The sequence below is a fragment of the Archocentrus centrarchus genome, chromosome 22 (assembly GCF_007364275.1).
Source record: "Archocentrus centrarchus isolate MPI-CPG fArcCen1 chromosome 22, fArcCen1, whole genome shotgun sequence".
In the NCBI taxonomy this organism is placed as follows: domain Eukaryota; kingdom Metazoa; phylum Chordata; class Actinopteri; order Cichliformes; family Cichlidae; genus Archocentrus; species Archocentrus centrarchus.
Window position 1 is genome coordinate 17,070,586 of NC_044367.1, and position 17,032 is coordinate 17,087,617.

At 44.8% G+C, this 17,032-nt stretch overlaps 1 protein-coding gene across 4 annotated transcripts in view; it reads left to right on the forward strand.

The window, feature by feature from the left end:
- The window catches only part of pcnt (pericentrin), a 44,829-nt gene that overhangs the window by 21,450 nt on the left and 6,347 nt on the right, over positions 1-17,032 (forward strand). For 2 of the 4 annotated variants that reach the window (XM_030719141.1, XM_030719144.1), the window contains 18 exons: positions 6,717-6,877; positions 7,088-7,260; positions 7,464-7,645; positions 7,746-7,908; positions 8,081-8,323; positions 8,759-8,991; positions 9,180-9,287; positions 9,974-9,994; positions 10,313-10,549; positions 10,645-10,818; positions 11,082-11,234; positions 12,256-12,435; positions 12,606-13,631; positions 14,621-14,791; positions 14,913-15,099; positions 15,454-15,764; positions 15,851-15,953; positions 16,855-17,027. In XM_030719141.1, coding sequence (XP_030575001.1) covers positions 6,717-6,877; positions 7,088-7,260; positions 7,464-7,645; positions 7,746-7,908; positions 8,081-8,323; positions 8,759-8,991; positions 9,180-9,287; positions 9,974-9,994; positions 10,313-10,549; positions 10,645-10,818; positions 11,082-11,234; positions 12,256-12,435; positions 12,606-13,631; positions 14,621-14,791; positions 14,913-15,099; positions 15,454-15,764; positions 15,851-15,953; positions 16,855-17,027 — 3,999 coding nt within the window. The remainder of the gene's footprint in view (positions 1-6,716; positions 6,878-7,087; positions 7,261-7,463; positions 7,646-7,745; positions 7,909-8,080; positions 8,324-8,758; positions 8,992-9,179; positions 9,288-9,973; positions 9,995-10,312; positions 10,550-10,644; positions 10,819-11,081; positions 11,235-12,255; positions 12,436-12,605; positions 13,632-14,620; positions 14,792-14,912; positions 15,100-15,453; positions 15,765-15,850; positions 15,954-16,854; positions 17,028-17,032) is intronic. The other 2 variants (XM_030719142.1, XM_030719145.1) reach the window with 1 other exon arrangement.

The following is a 17,032-nucleotide window of genomic DNA, read 5'->3' on the forward strand; positions in this document are numbered from 1 at the left end:
TTAGGGACAAAGGCTGGGTTTGGCCTCAGGCATGCTTTAGTAAGACCAGGGGCCAACTGTAAACAAGAGGGGTGAATGGACAAAGCCTGTAACTCACTAACTCGCTTGGCTGTAGTTAGAGCCAGCAGCAGAGCGGTTTTAAGTGAGAGAAATTTCAACCCTACAGCCTCGATTGGCTCGAAGGGGTGGTAGGAGAGTGCATCCAAAACCAGTGATAAATCCCATAATGGGACCAGTGGCCTTGAGACTGGGAGCTTACGGCGTGCCCCCTTCATGAAGCGACACACAAGAGGGTGCTGACCAATAGGTTTATCACCCAATCCCACATGGCAGGCTGAAATAGCTGCCAAATAGACCTTTATTGTGGAAAAAGCTTTCCCTCCGTCCAGCAAATCCTGAAGAAAACACAGCAACTCCACCACAGAGCACTGAAAAGGGATAACCTGCCTTTCATAGCACCATTCTTCAAAAACACGCCATTTACAACTGTAAAGAGAGCGTGTGGAGGAAGCTCTTGCATTCTGAATGGTGTCAATAACCTTCAGAGGCAGACCCGCAGCATTCAAATTCGACCTTTCACGGGCCAGGCCCACAGAGCCACCCGGTCTGGGTGAGGATGATATATCTCCCCTCGCGCCTGAGACAGAAGGTCCCGGCGGATGGGGAGCGGCCACGGTTCGCCCGCCAGGAGCTGAATTATTTCTGCTAACCAGTGTTTCGACGGCCACCGTGGCGCTATTAAAATTAGCGACAGCCCCTGATCTCTCACTCTGATTAGGGTTGGAGAGATAAGGCTGAGAGGCGGAAAGGCATATAGCAGTGTGTCTGGCCATGGGTGGGCCAGAGCGTCCATGCCCAGTGGGGCGACTGGGTCTGACAGGGAGAAAAACAGTGGGCAATGTGTGTTTTCCTGCGAGGCGAAGAGATCTACGGCAGCCCGGCCGTATTTCTGCCATATCTGCTCCACCACCTGCGGGTGAAGTCGCCAATCTCCGAACAACGGGTTCCCTCTGGACAGGAGGTCCGCCCCCCTGTTCAGAATACCCGGCACGTGAGTTGCCCGAAGGGAGAGGAATTTTGTGCTGCTCCACACAATTATTTCCCTGGCCAGTCTGTGCAACTGCAGGGAACGAGTACCACCCTGGCGGTTGATATAAGCAACTACTGTAGAGTTGTCTGTTTTCACCAAAACATGTCGACCCTGGAGATACGGCAGAAAATGCCTTAGAGCTAAGCGCACTGCGTGCAGCTCCAGTATGTTGATGTGAGCCCGAGAGAGCCTCCGAGACCAAACACCATTTACTGCCCTCCCCATCATGGTTGCGCCCCACCCTGACAGAGATGCATCTGTGGTCAGGGTCATCCTGGATGACACCGCGCCCAGAGGTACTCCCGCCGCAAGAGCTGCTGGGTTCCTCCAAGGTTGGAGAGCCGCTATACATGACGGTGTTATTTTTACACTGCGACCGAGATGGCGGTGAGGGCACAGACGTAGGGACGTGACCCAACGCTGAAAATCCCTCATCATAAGCAGCCCCAAATGCACCACATTTATTACCGAGGCCATAAGGCCGAGGAGGCGGAGACAGAGCCGGAAACGCACGACTTTCCCCACTTGAAAGAGGGAGAGGCACTGAGTGAAGGATGCGATCCTGCGCTCTGAAAGCGTGACACGATAAGATCTGGAATCTAAAATGAGCCCCAGATATTCCGTATACTGTGCGGGTTTCAAGCGGCTCTTTTCCAGGTTGATTTTGAAGCCGAGCTCCGTAAGGTGGTTTGCCACCACCCTGGAATCTCTGATCGCCTGCTCCCGCGATCGGGAGCATATCAGATAATCGTCTATGTAAGAGAATATTCTGATGCCGCTGTTCCTTAACGGAGACAGCGCTGCCTCCACACATTTGCTGAACACCCTTGGGGCTAATGATAGCCCGAATGGGATAGTCTGAAACTCGTATGCTGCGTTCTGATAGGCGAACCTGAGATATTTCCTGTGTGGAGGATAAATGGCGATGTGAAAATATGCGTCTGAGAGGTCGATTGTCACAAACCAATCGTCTGGGTGAACGGCCCGACAGAGCGCTTTGTGTGTGAGCATTCTGAACGTGTACTTTCTCAAGTGTTTGTTCAATACACGTAGATCTAAAATGGGCCGGAGAGAGGAACCCTCTTTTTTTTGGAATGAGGAAATAGCGGGAGTAAAAGCCCTGCTGAGCCTCCTCGCTCGGGACCGCTCTGATCGCCTGTTTGCGTAACAGGGAAGCAATTTCGTCCTCCAATACGCTTGCTGACTCTCCCTTGGCCACTGAAATCAACTTTCCGTTGAATTTCGGTGGTTTCATTGCGAACTGAAGCCTGTATCCTTGGGAAATGGTGGCCATAACCCAGGGATGGACTGCGCATGCGCGCCATTGCTCCAGCCGCGCAGAGAGCGGGCCCATGAACACGTGTGACGTCACCTCTGCCTCCCGCATGGAGGTGTCCCCCTCGCGAAGAGCGCCAGCTCCCTCCGCAGGGAACGTAGTGACATGACAGTGACTTTCTTTCATTTTTTTTTATTTTCTTTAAACTGGGGGGACATTCTGCCCTTGGCAAACTGCCTGGTTGCAGGAATGCACACTTTATTTCTTTTTGAACCCCCGAAACACAATGAAGTGTCTGAAAACTTTGGGCAGTGCTTGGTGACACTGATAGATTGCTTTGAAGTGAATAATGAAACCGGGGAAGTGCATGGTGACACTGCGACCTTTGACCCCACATCTCCTCTCTCTGAACTAGGTGTGGGAACCGAGAGAGGGCTCCTGATGAACTGGGAACCCCAGGAGCCTCTGAACCATGAACCCTGGGAGGTGTGGTTGCCTCTTCCAGCACCTTCCTCCTCTTTGAGGGAGGAGAGAGAGGTGATGCACAACGTTGCAGGCTTGCTAGGCTGAACGCTTCTTCTTCCCTTCCCCGGGGTGTGACGTTCGGTTCTTTGCAGCAGCTGCTGCAAAGGAGTGTTTGCCCCAAGGCCTTGGGTTTTCTGCCTTGACCTGGTGGGAAGGCTGCAGTCTTGCCGCTTGCCTCTGAACTTTAGCCCCACTCTGCCTACCCCTCACGGCTGCAGCTGCTGCTGCGAAGCCTACTCTAGGCACCTGGTGAGATTGTGGGTTCACTTTTCTGGGTAAGCAGAGATTGAAAGCTTCTCCCTCCTGCTTTCTGAGAGTGCTTGTCTCTCTCATTTTCTCCAAAGCTGGGCCAAAGAGACCCTTGGCTGGGTCATAGGCTGCATCCATGATTTCAGCCTTCTGAGTGTCTCCCAATCCTGACAGGTTTAGCCATAAAGCTCTCTCACCTGAGACTGCAAGACCCATTACACGCCCACAACCCTGGACTGCTCCCCTGGAGGAGCGTAGGATGAGATCGTTGACCACACAGATCTCATCCCAGAGGGCCGGGTTTGGAGACCCCGAGTCCAGTTGACGGCCCATGTCCTCTAAAATCTCTGCCTGATAAGCTGACAGCAGTGTAACCGCATTAAGGGAACACACCGACTGTGCTGAATATTTGTACATCCTTTGATAGATGGATGCGGTGAGGCGATCCATCTTACTGGGCAGAGAAATATTAGAAGAAGCTGAAACTGACCTGCGGTTAGGGTGAAGGTGATAAGCCACTGAAGGCTCAACTGCTGGGGGTCCGGTCAGCCCCAGCTCACCCATTCCTTGCATCTCCAGCTTAGAGCAGCCCTGGGTAGGAAGCTTGCTCTTAAAAGGGCTAGACCAATAGCGACTCATTTCTTTCATGCAAGCAGGCACTGCTGGCAGAAGCTGCTTTGCAGGTGGTGAGGCTGGAGGGAGCCTCTTGCCATCATACAGGTCACGTTCTGCCCCTTCAGCCGCCTGGGCTGCTGGCCATGTGATGCCCAGCTTGGCAGCAGCCCGTTTGCAAACATCATACAAGTTGCTGTCCACTGGGGGTACAGCTTCAGCCCCACTTGGGGGCCTGGACTGCTGGGCAGGGAAGGTGGAGTCATCCTCCTCTTCCTCCATGTCTTCTAGGCCGAGGAGGTCGGAGTTGGCATCGCCATCCGCATCCTCATCCGCCGGCTCACCCTCAGTTGGGTCGAGGAGCCCCTCGAACAACTGGGGCATAACCGGGGACACTTCCTCCATTATGTCCGCCCAGCTCGTTGTGGCTGTCGGCTGATGGATATCAATCGTAGCATTGTTGGCTGACAGACAGGGGTCCTGGCTGTTAGCCACTGCTACTCTCAACCTCCTTTCCAGGATTTTCTCTGGCATCAAGGCGCAATGAGAGCAACCTTGCGGGTCCGCCAGAGAAGTTTGAGCATGCTTAGCACCCATGCAAGCTATGCACATCGGATGAGAGTCCCTGCCCGAAATGGAAGCACCGCATGATGCGGGGCATGGGCGGGATGCAGCCTCTTTGGCCTTCGGTTCTGACCCTTTGGCGGGGGTAGGAGCCGTAGCCATCGTGGTCGGAAAGATGGTGAGACTGAGCTATACAAGGCTCGTCGTGACACGTTAGCCTGTTTGTAGCTAGCGCTAGCAACGGGGTTAAGTCCGAGCTAGTCGCCGTGAGAGTCAGCTCGTCGTGACACGTTAGCTGAGCTCTACCAGTTGATCCAGCTAACAAATTAATGCTAACTGAAACCTAACACTGTTTAGGGTCGGTTAGCAAATTAATGCTAGCCAGACCTAACACGGTACTGACCCGCTAACAAGCTAATGCTAGCCGGACACCGAAAAGCTCGCCGTGACGCGTTAGCCCAAGTTACACACACACACACAACGGCTACCCTGCTAATTAAACCCAGGTGACCGCTGAAGACAGCTCGCCACGACGCGGTCGCTGTCCAGGGTGTATAACTACCAGTACACTTCTTTCGAAGGACTTACTCAGCACAATCCAGACTGAAAACTGGAGAACTGCGTTCGGCGACGTACTCCTCTACGGGACGCCTGAGAACTGTTAAACAGCTAACCAAGCCAGCCTGGGCGCGCTGAGGGAGCCCGATGTAGTTTCTCACGGGAAGAAAGCGAGAATGAGTAGGGAGGAGCTGGTCAGCCGTGATAGTAGGAGGGGCGGGGCCCTGAGCACGGCTTGGCAGGTCTGTCGCAGACAGACGTGGTGTCATTGGAGCTTCCGTAGTTGGTCACGCCAAGGCGATTCCCATAGTGAAACACCGAACGAAGTTAGAAAAAGAACTGAGGAAAAATATAACTGGTTGGGCACAGTAGACAGAAAAATGTTGTATGATGGGTATTTTTATTCAAGGGATAAAGTTCACAAGATCACTGAGAAGCTGCAGTGATTAGGAAACTAACGCAAGTAAAACAAGAGCACCGCTGAGCAGGTGCCAGCGCTTGGCTGTTTTGGATTTGTAACGGAGGGTTAGGGGAGGGGTTGAAAGTGTTACAGTAAAGCGTGTGAAGTTTGATGGGTCTAGCTTGAACAGTATGTATCTGTGGTGTGAATTTGAACATCTTAGGACATATTGTTCAAGTTATGTTCACAAGATTTTCAGAAAACTTGACCTCTGACCCATTACCCTTAGGTCAAGGTCGCCGAGATTTGAATTCTCTTAGTAGCTGTGGTGTAAATTTGAACATCTTAAGTCACGTTCTCAAGTTATGGCAGGGTGTTTACATTTTTATGGGACAGATGCTGATGACGACAATACCTTGATTCTGAAACAGCCAAAATGAGAGGCAATTATTCAGTTTTTGAATCTATAGGTTAGCTCCTGGAACCTGAAACCTCAACCTCAAAAAAAATTGCATTATCTTCTAGGTTGGTAACAAGGCAGTTGCCATATTTCCTGGGCTCCTAAGAGCTGCAGTCCTATCCTTTTGATTTTTATAAATTGATCAGTCTCATGGCTGATCAGTGTTTGCATATATTTGTTTCCATGGCATCTGTCTAGCCCGACTCTTTGTAGTGCAATATTAACAGACCGCCACACACTTGTGTCCCCACGAGGTTAAAAAGGAGAGCTTAAGAGAGGTAGGGAGGGGGCTCTTGTCATGGCAACAGCATTGTTTTGTTGAGGCAGGTGGCTGCATGAGATGCATTTGTGGGAGGGCACAGGAGGGAAAAAGAGGGAAAACATGGTGAAGGAGAGGGAGATATCGAAGAGGCAGAGGAAGGAAAGGTAAGAACATTTACAACAGATCTGGAAGAAAACTCTCGCAGCTCTTGAATGTTTAACACCCTGAAGTTAGTGTGTCACTGTACTTGCTTCGTACTTATACCATCAGGCACACAGGAAAGTATGTGTGTGGGGCTGTTTAAAATGAGGAGTGTCTCTTTAGTCTGTATTGAGTATATGTACAATTAAGAGCTTTTTTCTTTTGGGCCCTGCATACCTTTTGGGTCTGGTTGGATGTCTTTTTTTTTTTTTTTTTCTTGACAATGTGATTTTTATTTCTCTTGTTACTAAGACTGATGCTTTGAACAAACAGATAGCAGTGACTCTATATTTTTACTTTTATATATTTTGGGTTTATAAGTCCTGCCATGCCCCTGGTTTTTTTTTTTTTTCCCTTCAGTCTATTACCTCTATCCTCTCTGGGTTTTAGCTGCACACATGGGAAGGTTTTAAACAAGCCATAGCATAGTGGTGTAAGTGATGAAAGAAAGAAGGGAAGTATAGGTTGGTCATAGGCGTAGGGAGAATTAACAAGATTTCCTTGTGTTCATTTTAACAGCTGCGGGCAGAGGTTAGGTGCCTGCAAGGAGAGTTGGAAGGAAAGCGTGCAGAGATGGAGACCATGGACACGCTCCTTCAACGAAGGGAGCGAGAGAGTCAGGAGGGGGGCAACCTTCTGAAGATGCTCACTGATGACTTGCAGACAGCTAAAGAGGAAAGGTGTGCATTTAATTGTGTACTTGTTGTAGGTGATTTATGGATTAGCATAAGAAGCGCCAGTTTCTTTCATCTATCAAAGATTTTGGCTCAGTTTTACATATGTAAAATATTTTAAGTGGTAGCTCTGAGCGTTCATGGTTTTTGAATGTTTGTTTAATATTTTAGATTGAACTTTCTACTTTTTTCATTTGTGTGTACCTATTATCCCAGATGCAGACTACACCGTAGAAATGAGAAAATGAGGCAGGTGCTGATCGAGATGCTCCGCAGCATCATGGCAACAGAAGAATTGATTGGACAAAAGATCAGTCCCAGAACCAAATCATCTGAGCAGGCGACTCATCAGAAGAGCTTGAACGGGAACAAAGAGGCACAAGAATCAGGTCGGCTAGTGACAGATTGCGTCTAAAATGTTATACTAAATGCTACAATAATGCAGTTGTTTTTTGTATGGAAGAAAGTTGAGTATTTGAATCTTAAAGTAACGAAGGGTACCTTTTTTTTTTTTTTTTTTTTTTTTTTTTTTTTTTTTAATTTATATGTGAATTGTTTGAAAAAAAAAAACTGACTTGCTCTTTCATTTCAGGTATTTCAGTTGCAGACTTGTCATCAGAGGATCTAGAGCTCACCCAAATGCTCTGTGAGAGTCTGCTGGTTTCAGATGGTGAGATCAGTCCTGGTGGAGAAGAAGCAGCTCTGAATGCTTGCAGCAGACTTCGTCACACAGTGGATACACTGCTAGAGCTGCTAAACCAAGCAAATACGCAGGTACACAAAGTATAGTAGCACCTCAACAATTCACATAATCTTTTTTGTGTTTTACAGTCTAGCGAGGCATCTGATGATTTTATGCTTCTCGTTTCTCCAGCTGGAGCAGACGCACAGTGTTCATCTTTCTCTGGAGGAAAAGTTCTCTCAAGGTAAAGAAGACTCTGCGCAGCTCCTTGAACAGCACAAGCGTCTAATGGAGCAGCTTGATCAGGAGGCCAAGCTTAAGAGTCACCTCCAGCTGGAGCTCCACAAAGCAGAAGGTGAGCACTAAGTTTTTGCTTATCAGCTAAAGTTGTTTCGTATTGCTGCTGACGCCACGGTCTTATGATTATTTAACACTTCCACTACAGTTTAAGCACAGCTCTGATGCTGAGTCATGTTTGAGGTTGTTCCCTTTTACATAAACTTATAGTATTTGTATGATATGTTTAGGTCTTCTTGAGGGCTACATGGCTGAAAAAGCAGCCCTAGAGGAGTCTCTGCAGCAGAAGGAGACTCAAGAGGAGAGGCTTGTGGAGGAGCTAGAGGACCTGAAGGTGAAGTTACACCAGATGGAGGGCCTCACCACAGAGCTGGACACCCTCAGAGCGAAGCATCAGGAGCTCAGTGAGGAGCACGCAATCGTCCTGCGACAGAAGGAGCATCTCTCTGCTGGACTTGGGGAGAGGGAGAAAGGTTAATGGAAGAAGCACAAAATATGAAATAATTTGTCTGCATTAAAATGCTACATAGCCTCTTTAGTGAGTTTGACTCTGCGCTTATATAATGTCTGTGCTCAGACGTTTCTTTTCTCCGTAGGCCATTGGCTCAATTTAGATCCTGACACAGGTTTGTGGGTCAGAGTGGCGTATGAGTGTGTGTGAGAAGGGGGTGGGGATGAATATGCAGTATATTTGCAGTGCTGTGAGTTTGCTTGTTGTAATACTGCTATTACCAGTAGTGTGTAGCAAAGCATCATGGAGTGCCATCATTTTGCTGTTCTACTTCTTTAGGCAGAGTATGCTGAATTGTCAGTATTTAACCACTTGTTCAACCTCTGCTTTTAAAATTCCTTTTTGTATCATGTACATTGAAACTGTTTTATTGACCTTTATGTATTTATTTTTCAAGCTTTGTTGGCAGAGGCGGAGCGTTTGTCCCAAGATAGGCTGGACTTGCAGCGGCAGGCAGAGAAGGACCACCGCTCTCTGTCCCTGCGTCTCAGGACTCTGGAGACAGAGCTTGAAGAGCAGGAAACCCGGGGTCTAGAGACAGAGCTGCACCACAAGACCCACACTGAAGACCTCAACCAGCGTGTCCAAGCACTTGAGAAACAGCTAAAACATAACAGGCAGTTTATAGAGGTGGGATTTGACAAATAAAAATGCTGTGAAATATTTAAAAAATAAATAAATAAAAACATCCATCCATCCAGTTGTTCATAAATCATCCACTTGAGTTGTTCATATCAGGGATATTAAAATGCCATTTCTCAAGTTGCTGCTTAATGCAATGGAAAGTCTTTAACATAATTTGTTCCTGTTCATAATAGGAGCAGGCTGTGGAACGGGAACACGAGCGGGATGAGTTCCAGCAGGAAATCCGCAGGCTTGAGGCCCAGCTCAGACAGACTGCTAATGTGGATAATAAAGGATATCGGGTGAGGCCCTTTAGTTTTTGTGTGTGTGTGTGTGTCTGTATATATTACAACTTTCATTTCTCAGCCTGTGATTTTGGTATTATTACCTACACAAAACAGAAAAGTTAAGTGTTAATTGTTTTTTTTTTTTGTTATTGTTTTTTCTCTGTATTATTGTAGGGTCTTTACCCACAAAACAAAGCGCCTTGAGGTGACTGTTGTGATCTGGCTTGATACAAATAAAATTTAATTGAAATTTGTTTTCAAAGGGAACATTGTCGTATCAGATACCACTCCTTTCCCATAATTTAATGTAAATCTGAAATTAATCTACAGACTTCATCTCTGGACTTTTAAAACTCTTGTGCTAGGGTTCATTGCTGTCTTGTTGTAATTGTTGGCTTGGAAAGCAGCCATCTGTGAGGTTTTTAACCTAAGATTTATTTAATGTTTTGTGATTGAAACAAAAGTTAAAGTATTTTTTCAGAAATGGGTCACCCTCTGATTTATTTCAACATGTAATACTGAAGCAGGATATTTTTAACCAGACTTTAAAAAAAGTGCAGTTTTGTATTTTTTCTAGTGTGTTGTATTTGGATTGTGTGTGTTTGACGTGTTTGCAAGTTACTGATGAAGTGATGAATGTATTTGCCAATGAGCCTGACTATTGCCATGTGTTTATCCCTGTGCTGAATGGATTGCTGTAGTTTGAGGACTTGGTTCTGCAGGTATGAAATCTAACTGTAGCATGCTTCTCTTAGCTCTGTCATGCATGGTGTGTATTTTGCATCAACTTTATAGTGCTTATGTGCTTCATTCATTAGTATCTAATGGTCCATTTGCTAATATTCATTTGCTTATTTGTCACACTTCATCTGTCTTTCATCTCCATGTCACTGCGCTCTGAAATTGCTTAACTTCAGTGTCCCTACCAGTGGCTGCAGATCTGGATTGGCCTTTTTTAAGCTTCATATCATGTAGTGCTTTAAATTGCAGTTTTGCATCTTAAAACCGTGGAAACTGAAGTGATCTTTCTGCCTCTGCAGGTGGAGAGTCTGCAAACTGTTATCAAAGATAAGAACGAGGACTATGCTGCTTTGCTTGCAGCCAGTCAGCAAGCCCAGCGCGATCTTGGAGAACGCAATGAGGAGATAGACAAGCTGGCTGGTCGAGTCAGGGACTTGGAACAAGCACTGCTCAACAGTGCAGAGAGTAACAGATGCATCAGTCAACTGGAACAAGAGCTTCAAAAAGCAAAGCTGAGAGAACAGGAGCTAACACAAGTAAGAGCAGAATGCACACTGTGAGTTCAGGTGAAGTGTCAGAGTGCACCCCCACCACTCTAGAATTAAGTGATTTCCCCCTCTCCCTTTGTCAGGATAAACAGGCACTAGAGCAGCAGCAGCTGTCCAGTAGGCTTCAGATCTCTGCCCTGCAGTCCAAACTGGATGAGACGAGACACTGTTACCATGACAACGGGCGCGACCCCACCCAGGAGCTTAAGGATGCCCTGGACACTGCCCAACAAAGTCTACAGAGGAAAGAGCAGGAGGTCTGTTAGGTTTTGTGTAAAGCTAGTTTATGGTAGCTAAGAAGATTTGAGCTGATGAGTGGTGGTGGTTGTTTAACACGTTTGGTTGTGCTGCCACCTTTTGGTTTAAAAAATGTGTGTGGTGTCCAAGTCAATCATTTAAAACTATGACTCATACTACTAATCTGTAAAATATTTGTTGTGTTCCACTACAGAAAACCTTTTTGCAAATATAGAACTTTAAAAATGTATTATGTGTATTTAATTTTTGTTACATTTCTTAGGTTGAGGTCCTGCTGGGCCAGCTGGAGACTGTGCAGAGAGACTTGAATATAAAAGAGGTTGAACTAAAACATCTCACACTACAACTGGAGCTGCTGACAAATTCAAATGCAGCACATGTTAATGAGCTCCAAGAGCAAATTGCTTCTCTGAAAGTAAGGCGCACCATATGTTTCTCAGACAATTTAATGATGTATTCTGATAAATGACCTAAAATATGTAACACTGTACATGTGTTTGCTTTTTGTTTTGTTTTGTTTTTGTTGATTTGTTTTGTGGGGTTTTTGTTTTTTTGTTTTTTACATTTGTATTTTTATATCATAAGTGTGATTATAACAAATAAGAACCTATTTTATTACCTTAATTATAATGGTCATTTCAGCTTTTGAAGACTATTTATTGGGACCTGAATAGGAGATTTATTGGTACAGTTACGGACTCACTTCTCAGTGTGCCACAGGTCTCTTCTCTTCTTGCAGCTACTTTACTGCAGCCTTAGCTTACTTACACACTTCATGGCTGACAAGTAAGGTGATTACTTGTGACATTCACTTTTCTATTGCTGCATCAACTTCTCTCACGCACTGGGAGAGACTCACTTCCCAAAACAAACTTGCCAGGTCAGAGTGAAACACCAACATCGGCCTGACTGCACCTTTGAATGTGACTGAGTGAAGCAGTGGAGACAGGCGAATCCATTTTATCTGTTACTGCTCCTCTGCTCCATTCTAACACTAGCTGCTCTAATAAAATGCACTACTGTGCCCTGCCTTGACTCAGGTTTTTCAAGTTTTAAACTGGCTTGATCAAGCTTATTGTTGGCTTTATTGTGTGTTATATAAAAATAGACTGCATACATCAGTGATATACATACATTTGTTCAGACAAATTTGTTCATTGGTAAAAATTGTGAACATCAAGTAAAACAAAGTTAAAGATTTTGATTTTTGGCAGATTGTTTTATTGGTTCACATCTTCAACAGAGATTGCAGTTGCATATTGTGAAAATCTGGCTCATATAATCTATAATCTAACAATTTTTCTGGTTTTGAAGCAGGTCTGTGGTTCAGATGGACTTTGATGAATATTTAATATTTCAGTTACTCCCATTATCTGTTATGTTTAGTTGAAAAATGGTTGAATCTTGTGAACTAATAAATGCACCACTGCTTCCAGGAAAATGTGTCTGCCCTGACAATCCTCAAGGAGGAAAAGGAAGAACTTTGCAAGGTGGATGAAACTGACGAAGACACCCTCCCTTCAGCACTTCTTCAGGAGAAAAACCAGGAGATCGACCACCTCAACAGTGAAGTCCAGAGACTGGAACAGGAACTTGAGAATGCCAGGGATAAAAAGGTCAGTGTAAATACAAAATGAATGATTGAGTGCACATACCTGATGAGGCCATTTTTATATATATATATATATATATATATATATATATATATATAATATTAAAAAAAAACAACCTTTTTTTTTTTTTTTTTTTTTTTTTAATGCAATTATTTTAATATTTCTAACAAAAGGTTCTGGAAGTTGAGCTTGAAGATCTGCGCTCACAGGTGGAACATCTTAAATCTGAAATTACAAGAGTGCGCCAGGACAAACAGGAAGAAGAGGAGCGGCTTCATGAGGTCATCAGTACGCTGCAAGCAGAACTCGCCACCCTGGGACCCAACCTGCATGAAGTCAGTGACTCTCAGGATGGTGACAGCATCAATCCTTCACCTGCCCCCAGCCCCGAACCTCAAAACTATACTATCCAAGAGCAAGCGAGGTCATCAGGGCCAAATAGCCTAAAGCATGAGCTCAGCTTGACTCATTCTACTTCCTCACAATCGCTTCGTTCTCGTATCAAGGCCCTTCAAAGTCAGCTTGAGACCGCTGCGGCAGAGAAAGAGGGACTGGAGCGATTACTGCTCACCCAGGAGGAAGAGTACAGAGGACATGGGGAAGAGTTTGGAAAGAGGCTTAAAGCTGAGAGAGAAAAGTCAGATGAACTCCAAGGCCTCCTCACCATGAAAGAAACTGAGCTGGAGGAGATCACAGCCCAACTAAAAGAGGAGAGGGAGAAGAGGAAGCTGTCAGAGGAGGAGGGGGGCAGTTGGAAAGTTCAAGCTGAAGAGGCAGGCACCCTGCAGGAGGAAAAGGCCCACCTCAGCTGTCAGGTTATGGAATTGCAGAAGAATGAACAGGAGAGATTGAGAGAGATTGAAACTCTAAAAACAAAGGAGAAAGAGATGAAAATGGAAATGGAGGTCCTCAGAGAAACCAGTCACACTCTTGAGAGACAAGCCCAGGAGCTAAGAGCAGAGGTGGGCGATATGGAGGAACAGGTGGCTGAGGAAAGGGCCAAAATGAAAACCCTCGAGACTGCGAAGGGAGAGCTTTCTGCTGAACGCGAGGCACTGAGGAGGAGGGAGGGTCAGCTCCAGGAGGAAATTGAAACGCTCCAACAAGAAGTGACTTCATTGAGAGCACTTATCCAGGACCTAACAGTTAGGCTAAATGAAAAAGAAACCAGTCAAGAAGAGGCCCAAAAGGAAGTGCTGGTAGGTGTCTCTTTAATTTTAAAGTGCAAACATTGACTGATGTTGTTTGCCAGGCACAAAAGGGAATAAATAAGAAAAACAAAACCTCATTTAAAACAAACAAAAAAAAACATGGGTATGGGCATCAGCTGTTAAGCACTGAACCAAAATTTCACAGCTAGAGCATCCCTAGCTTAAGCATAGATGCAAATCAATTCTTGTCACCTAGCATTTAATAATTGGTTATTATAAAAGGATTTAATGTCAAGAATACTCGAGCTGTTTGTGTATTTCATAGGTTTAAACACAGCAGTAAAACAGGCCCTTTTTTTGTTGTTGTTGTTTTTCCATTTTAAATTGTCACTGAATAAAATGATTTACTGTAATCTGATTAAGAAATACAGTAAAATCTTTTTTTCAAAAATATCAGTTGCCCATTAAGCTCTTCAGACTTAAACAAGCTTCAAGACAGGACAGGAAATATCTTGCTGCTGCTTTTTTCAAGTATACAGCTGTGCCGCAAGACCACATCTGGTTATAATTAGGGGCGTCGCTGTAATGACGTGGTACAGCACTCAGATAGCAAAATCTTGACCCGACAGAGGAAGTGACATTAAAATGAGGAAGCAGGAAGAAAATCTTTGGTAGCTCTGGCTTTTAAAGCGCTGTTGCACTTTATTTTTCCTTTTTTTGTTCTAACCTGGCAGGATGTGGTAAGAAAAGAAAGCATGGAGGTTTGAATGCACTAGTTAGATTGTGGCACGTCTTTGCATTTTGTCTGAGTTTTTTTACTAGTTTGCAGCTCCTTTTCGCAAATGTTTCTTTTCACATGACTAAAAACTACGTTATGCTGCAGATGCAAACATTACATGTGTTACACATGGCAACTATGTTGCACTGCAAGTTGTTTAGCTCTGGTTATCTGATTACTTTTTGGAGGGAAATTAAAGGAAACACAAAGCAAGGTGTGTGATATGATACTTACTGTGGATGTTTTTCCTCTACCTCAGACCCATGCTGAGATTACTTTGGCTAAAGCGGACGCTGCTTTTAGAGAAAAGGAGGCTGAGCTCACCAAGCTCAGGGAAGAACATCAAGCTCTGAGGGCGGAGCTGACTGCATTGAGACAGAGCCTGAGTACCAGTACAGAAAGGGCTGAAAAACTGCATGAGGAAGTTCAGGTGGGAATTAAAGTGTTGAGCACACAGTCAGATAAAAGATGTATAATGGTTTGAATTACTGTGACGTTCTGAGTGCAATAAGCTTAACAGCTGTATTTTAATGTCACAATTCCTCTGCCAGACCAAAGACTGCGCTCTCGTTGACCTTGAAACAACCAACCAACGACTCAAGGCAGAACTTCAAAGCCTTCAGGAGGACCTGGCTGCACAGGAAGAGGAACTAGTGTATCAGCAGAGAGAACTGCAGCAATTCCAGCAGCAGTATCAACAGGGCACATTTCCTCAACATCAGGGATACCCACAGAAGGGTGAGTACTAAATAAGACTCTCCATTCATTTTCTGAGAAATATTGAGATTGTGTGCAGCCTTATTGCACATAATGACAGAGGAAATGTATTATTTGACCTAACTTTCCATGTTACAAGCAATAGTGGACTTTTACTTCAACAATATAACACAATGCAAACACTTTAAAACACAACTTATGGATTGTGGCCTTTTTGTTCACAAGCAGCTTCTAGATGTTGAGCTCTGGGAGCATGTTATGGATATTTTTTTTAATATTGCTCATTAATTTGATGGGAATCTGTTGAACAACTGAAATGCCAATATTTTAACAGAAATATGTTCTCAATTTGATAATTTTTACTTTTACTTCCAGATATTTCTGTCAGAGTTTTTGAGGACATTGTGTCCCATCATGAAGACTCTTTGAGCTCTCCGGAGGTTTTAAGAAGACTCGAGTGCTCTGAGGACAGAATCCCTGAACGCTTCCAGACCTCTGACCTCAGCGGCCTGAATAACACAGGGATGGACCTCCCCCAGGTCAAATCCTCTCCCAGGGTTGTGATGGAGCCTCCTCCATATTCCAGGACCATCACCCCAGACCCAGCCACGCAGAGTACCCACTCACCACGCTCTGTGTCAGTATGTGATAACTACTCCATCCTCGATTCACTGGATGCTGACAAAGTATGTAGTTTTTTTCTTAAGCTCAGGCGTGTATGGAACATTTGTTCTTTTTGTTTGGTTCAGAAGTCAATTTTTTTTATTCTTAGGTGCGTGAATTGGAAGGATTTGACCTAACGACTCCTTCATCTCCACTTGGCTCCACCTCTTCCTTGTCAGCACCAGAATGGGCCAGTGATGGATATGGCAGCAGTGAGTAACTTTGTGAGGATTTTCTGTCACCTGGGTCATTGTATATCTTGTTTTTCTGCACAGTGGTTGAGGTTAAAAAGAAAAGTAGCGTTTCCAACATCAAGACAAAATATTGAGTTGTTGGACTGTTTTCTGGAGTGGATGTGTTTTGCGTTTACTGCAACAGGATAATTCATAATAAAATATCAACCCATGCAACAATATGGCACAAAATGGAGTCTTTTTAGTCTTTGCAACAACAAATGTAATTAGTTGTAGGAGCCATTTCTAGCTGGATTTTTAATTTGGCTGTTTCGAAGAAAAAGTCAGAACTATTGTCATTGCCTTGGCTTTGGCATCTGTTTCACAAAAACGTAAACATTGATCATTTCCTCTATAACGCTCAAGCTAGACCACTCACACTTTACGCAATTCTTCTCTATCACAAGGGCTACATGCTGATAACTCTGTCATACATTTTGACAAAATTATTCCCCTTTTCACCATATAAATTCAATAAAAACTTTAACATTGGCCGTGACTTCTATACTGTTCAAGCTAGACCCATCAGACTTCAAACACTTGTTCACTATCACAAGGGCTACATAGATTTTCCAGCCACTGAATATGGATCTTTGCTGGACCACATCTATACAAATATCCCGCCTCAGTACATGACAGCAGGTGTATTTAAGAGCTGCTTCAGTGACTACAAGCCAGTGTGGTGTTTAATATAGAATATAGCCAGCTAAAAACAAGCATTCCAAAAGGTAATTGCATATTATTCTATATTGACTTTACTGTAACAGCACTTTGAACACCCCCTTACAAATCCAAAACAGCCAAGCGTTTACACCCGCTCAGCGTTTCTCTTAAATTAAGAATCTCACCAGACTTAAGTCGCTGTTCTCCTCTGATTCAGATGTGAGTTCAGAATTGGGTGCGAGGCTGAGAGTGGAGCTGGAGCAGACTGAGAGACTGGATGCTCAATTTATTGAGTATCTCCGCTGCAGAGGAGTTGACCCCACCGCTAACACAGACAGTGCTGCAGGCAGTATGAGCTACAGTGATGACCTGTTGTCACCTGAGCTTCAGGTAAG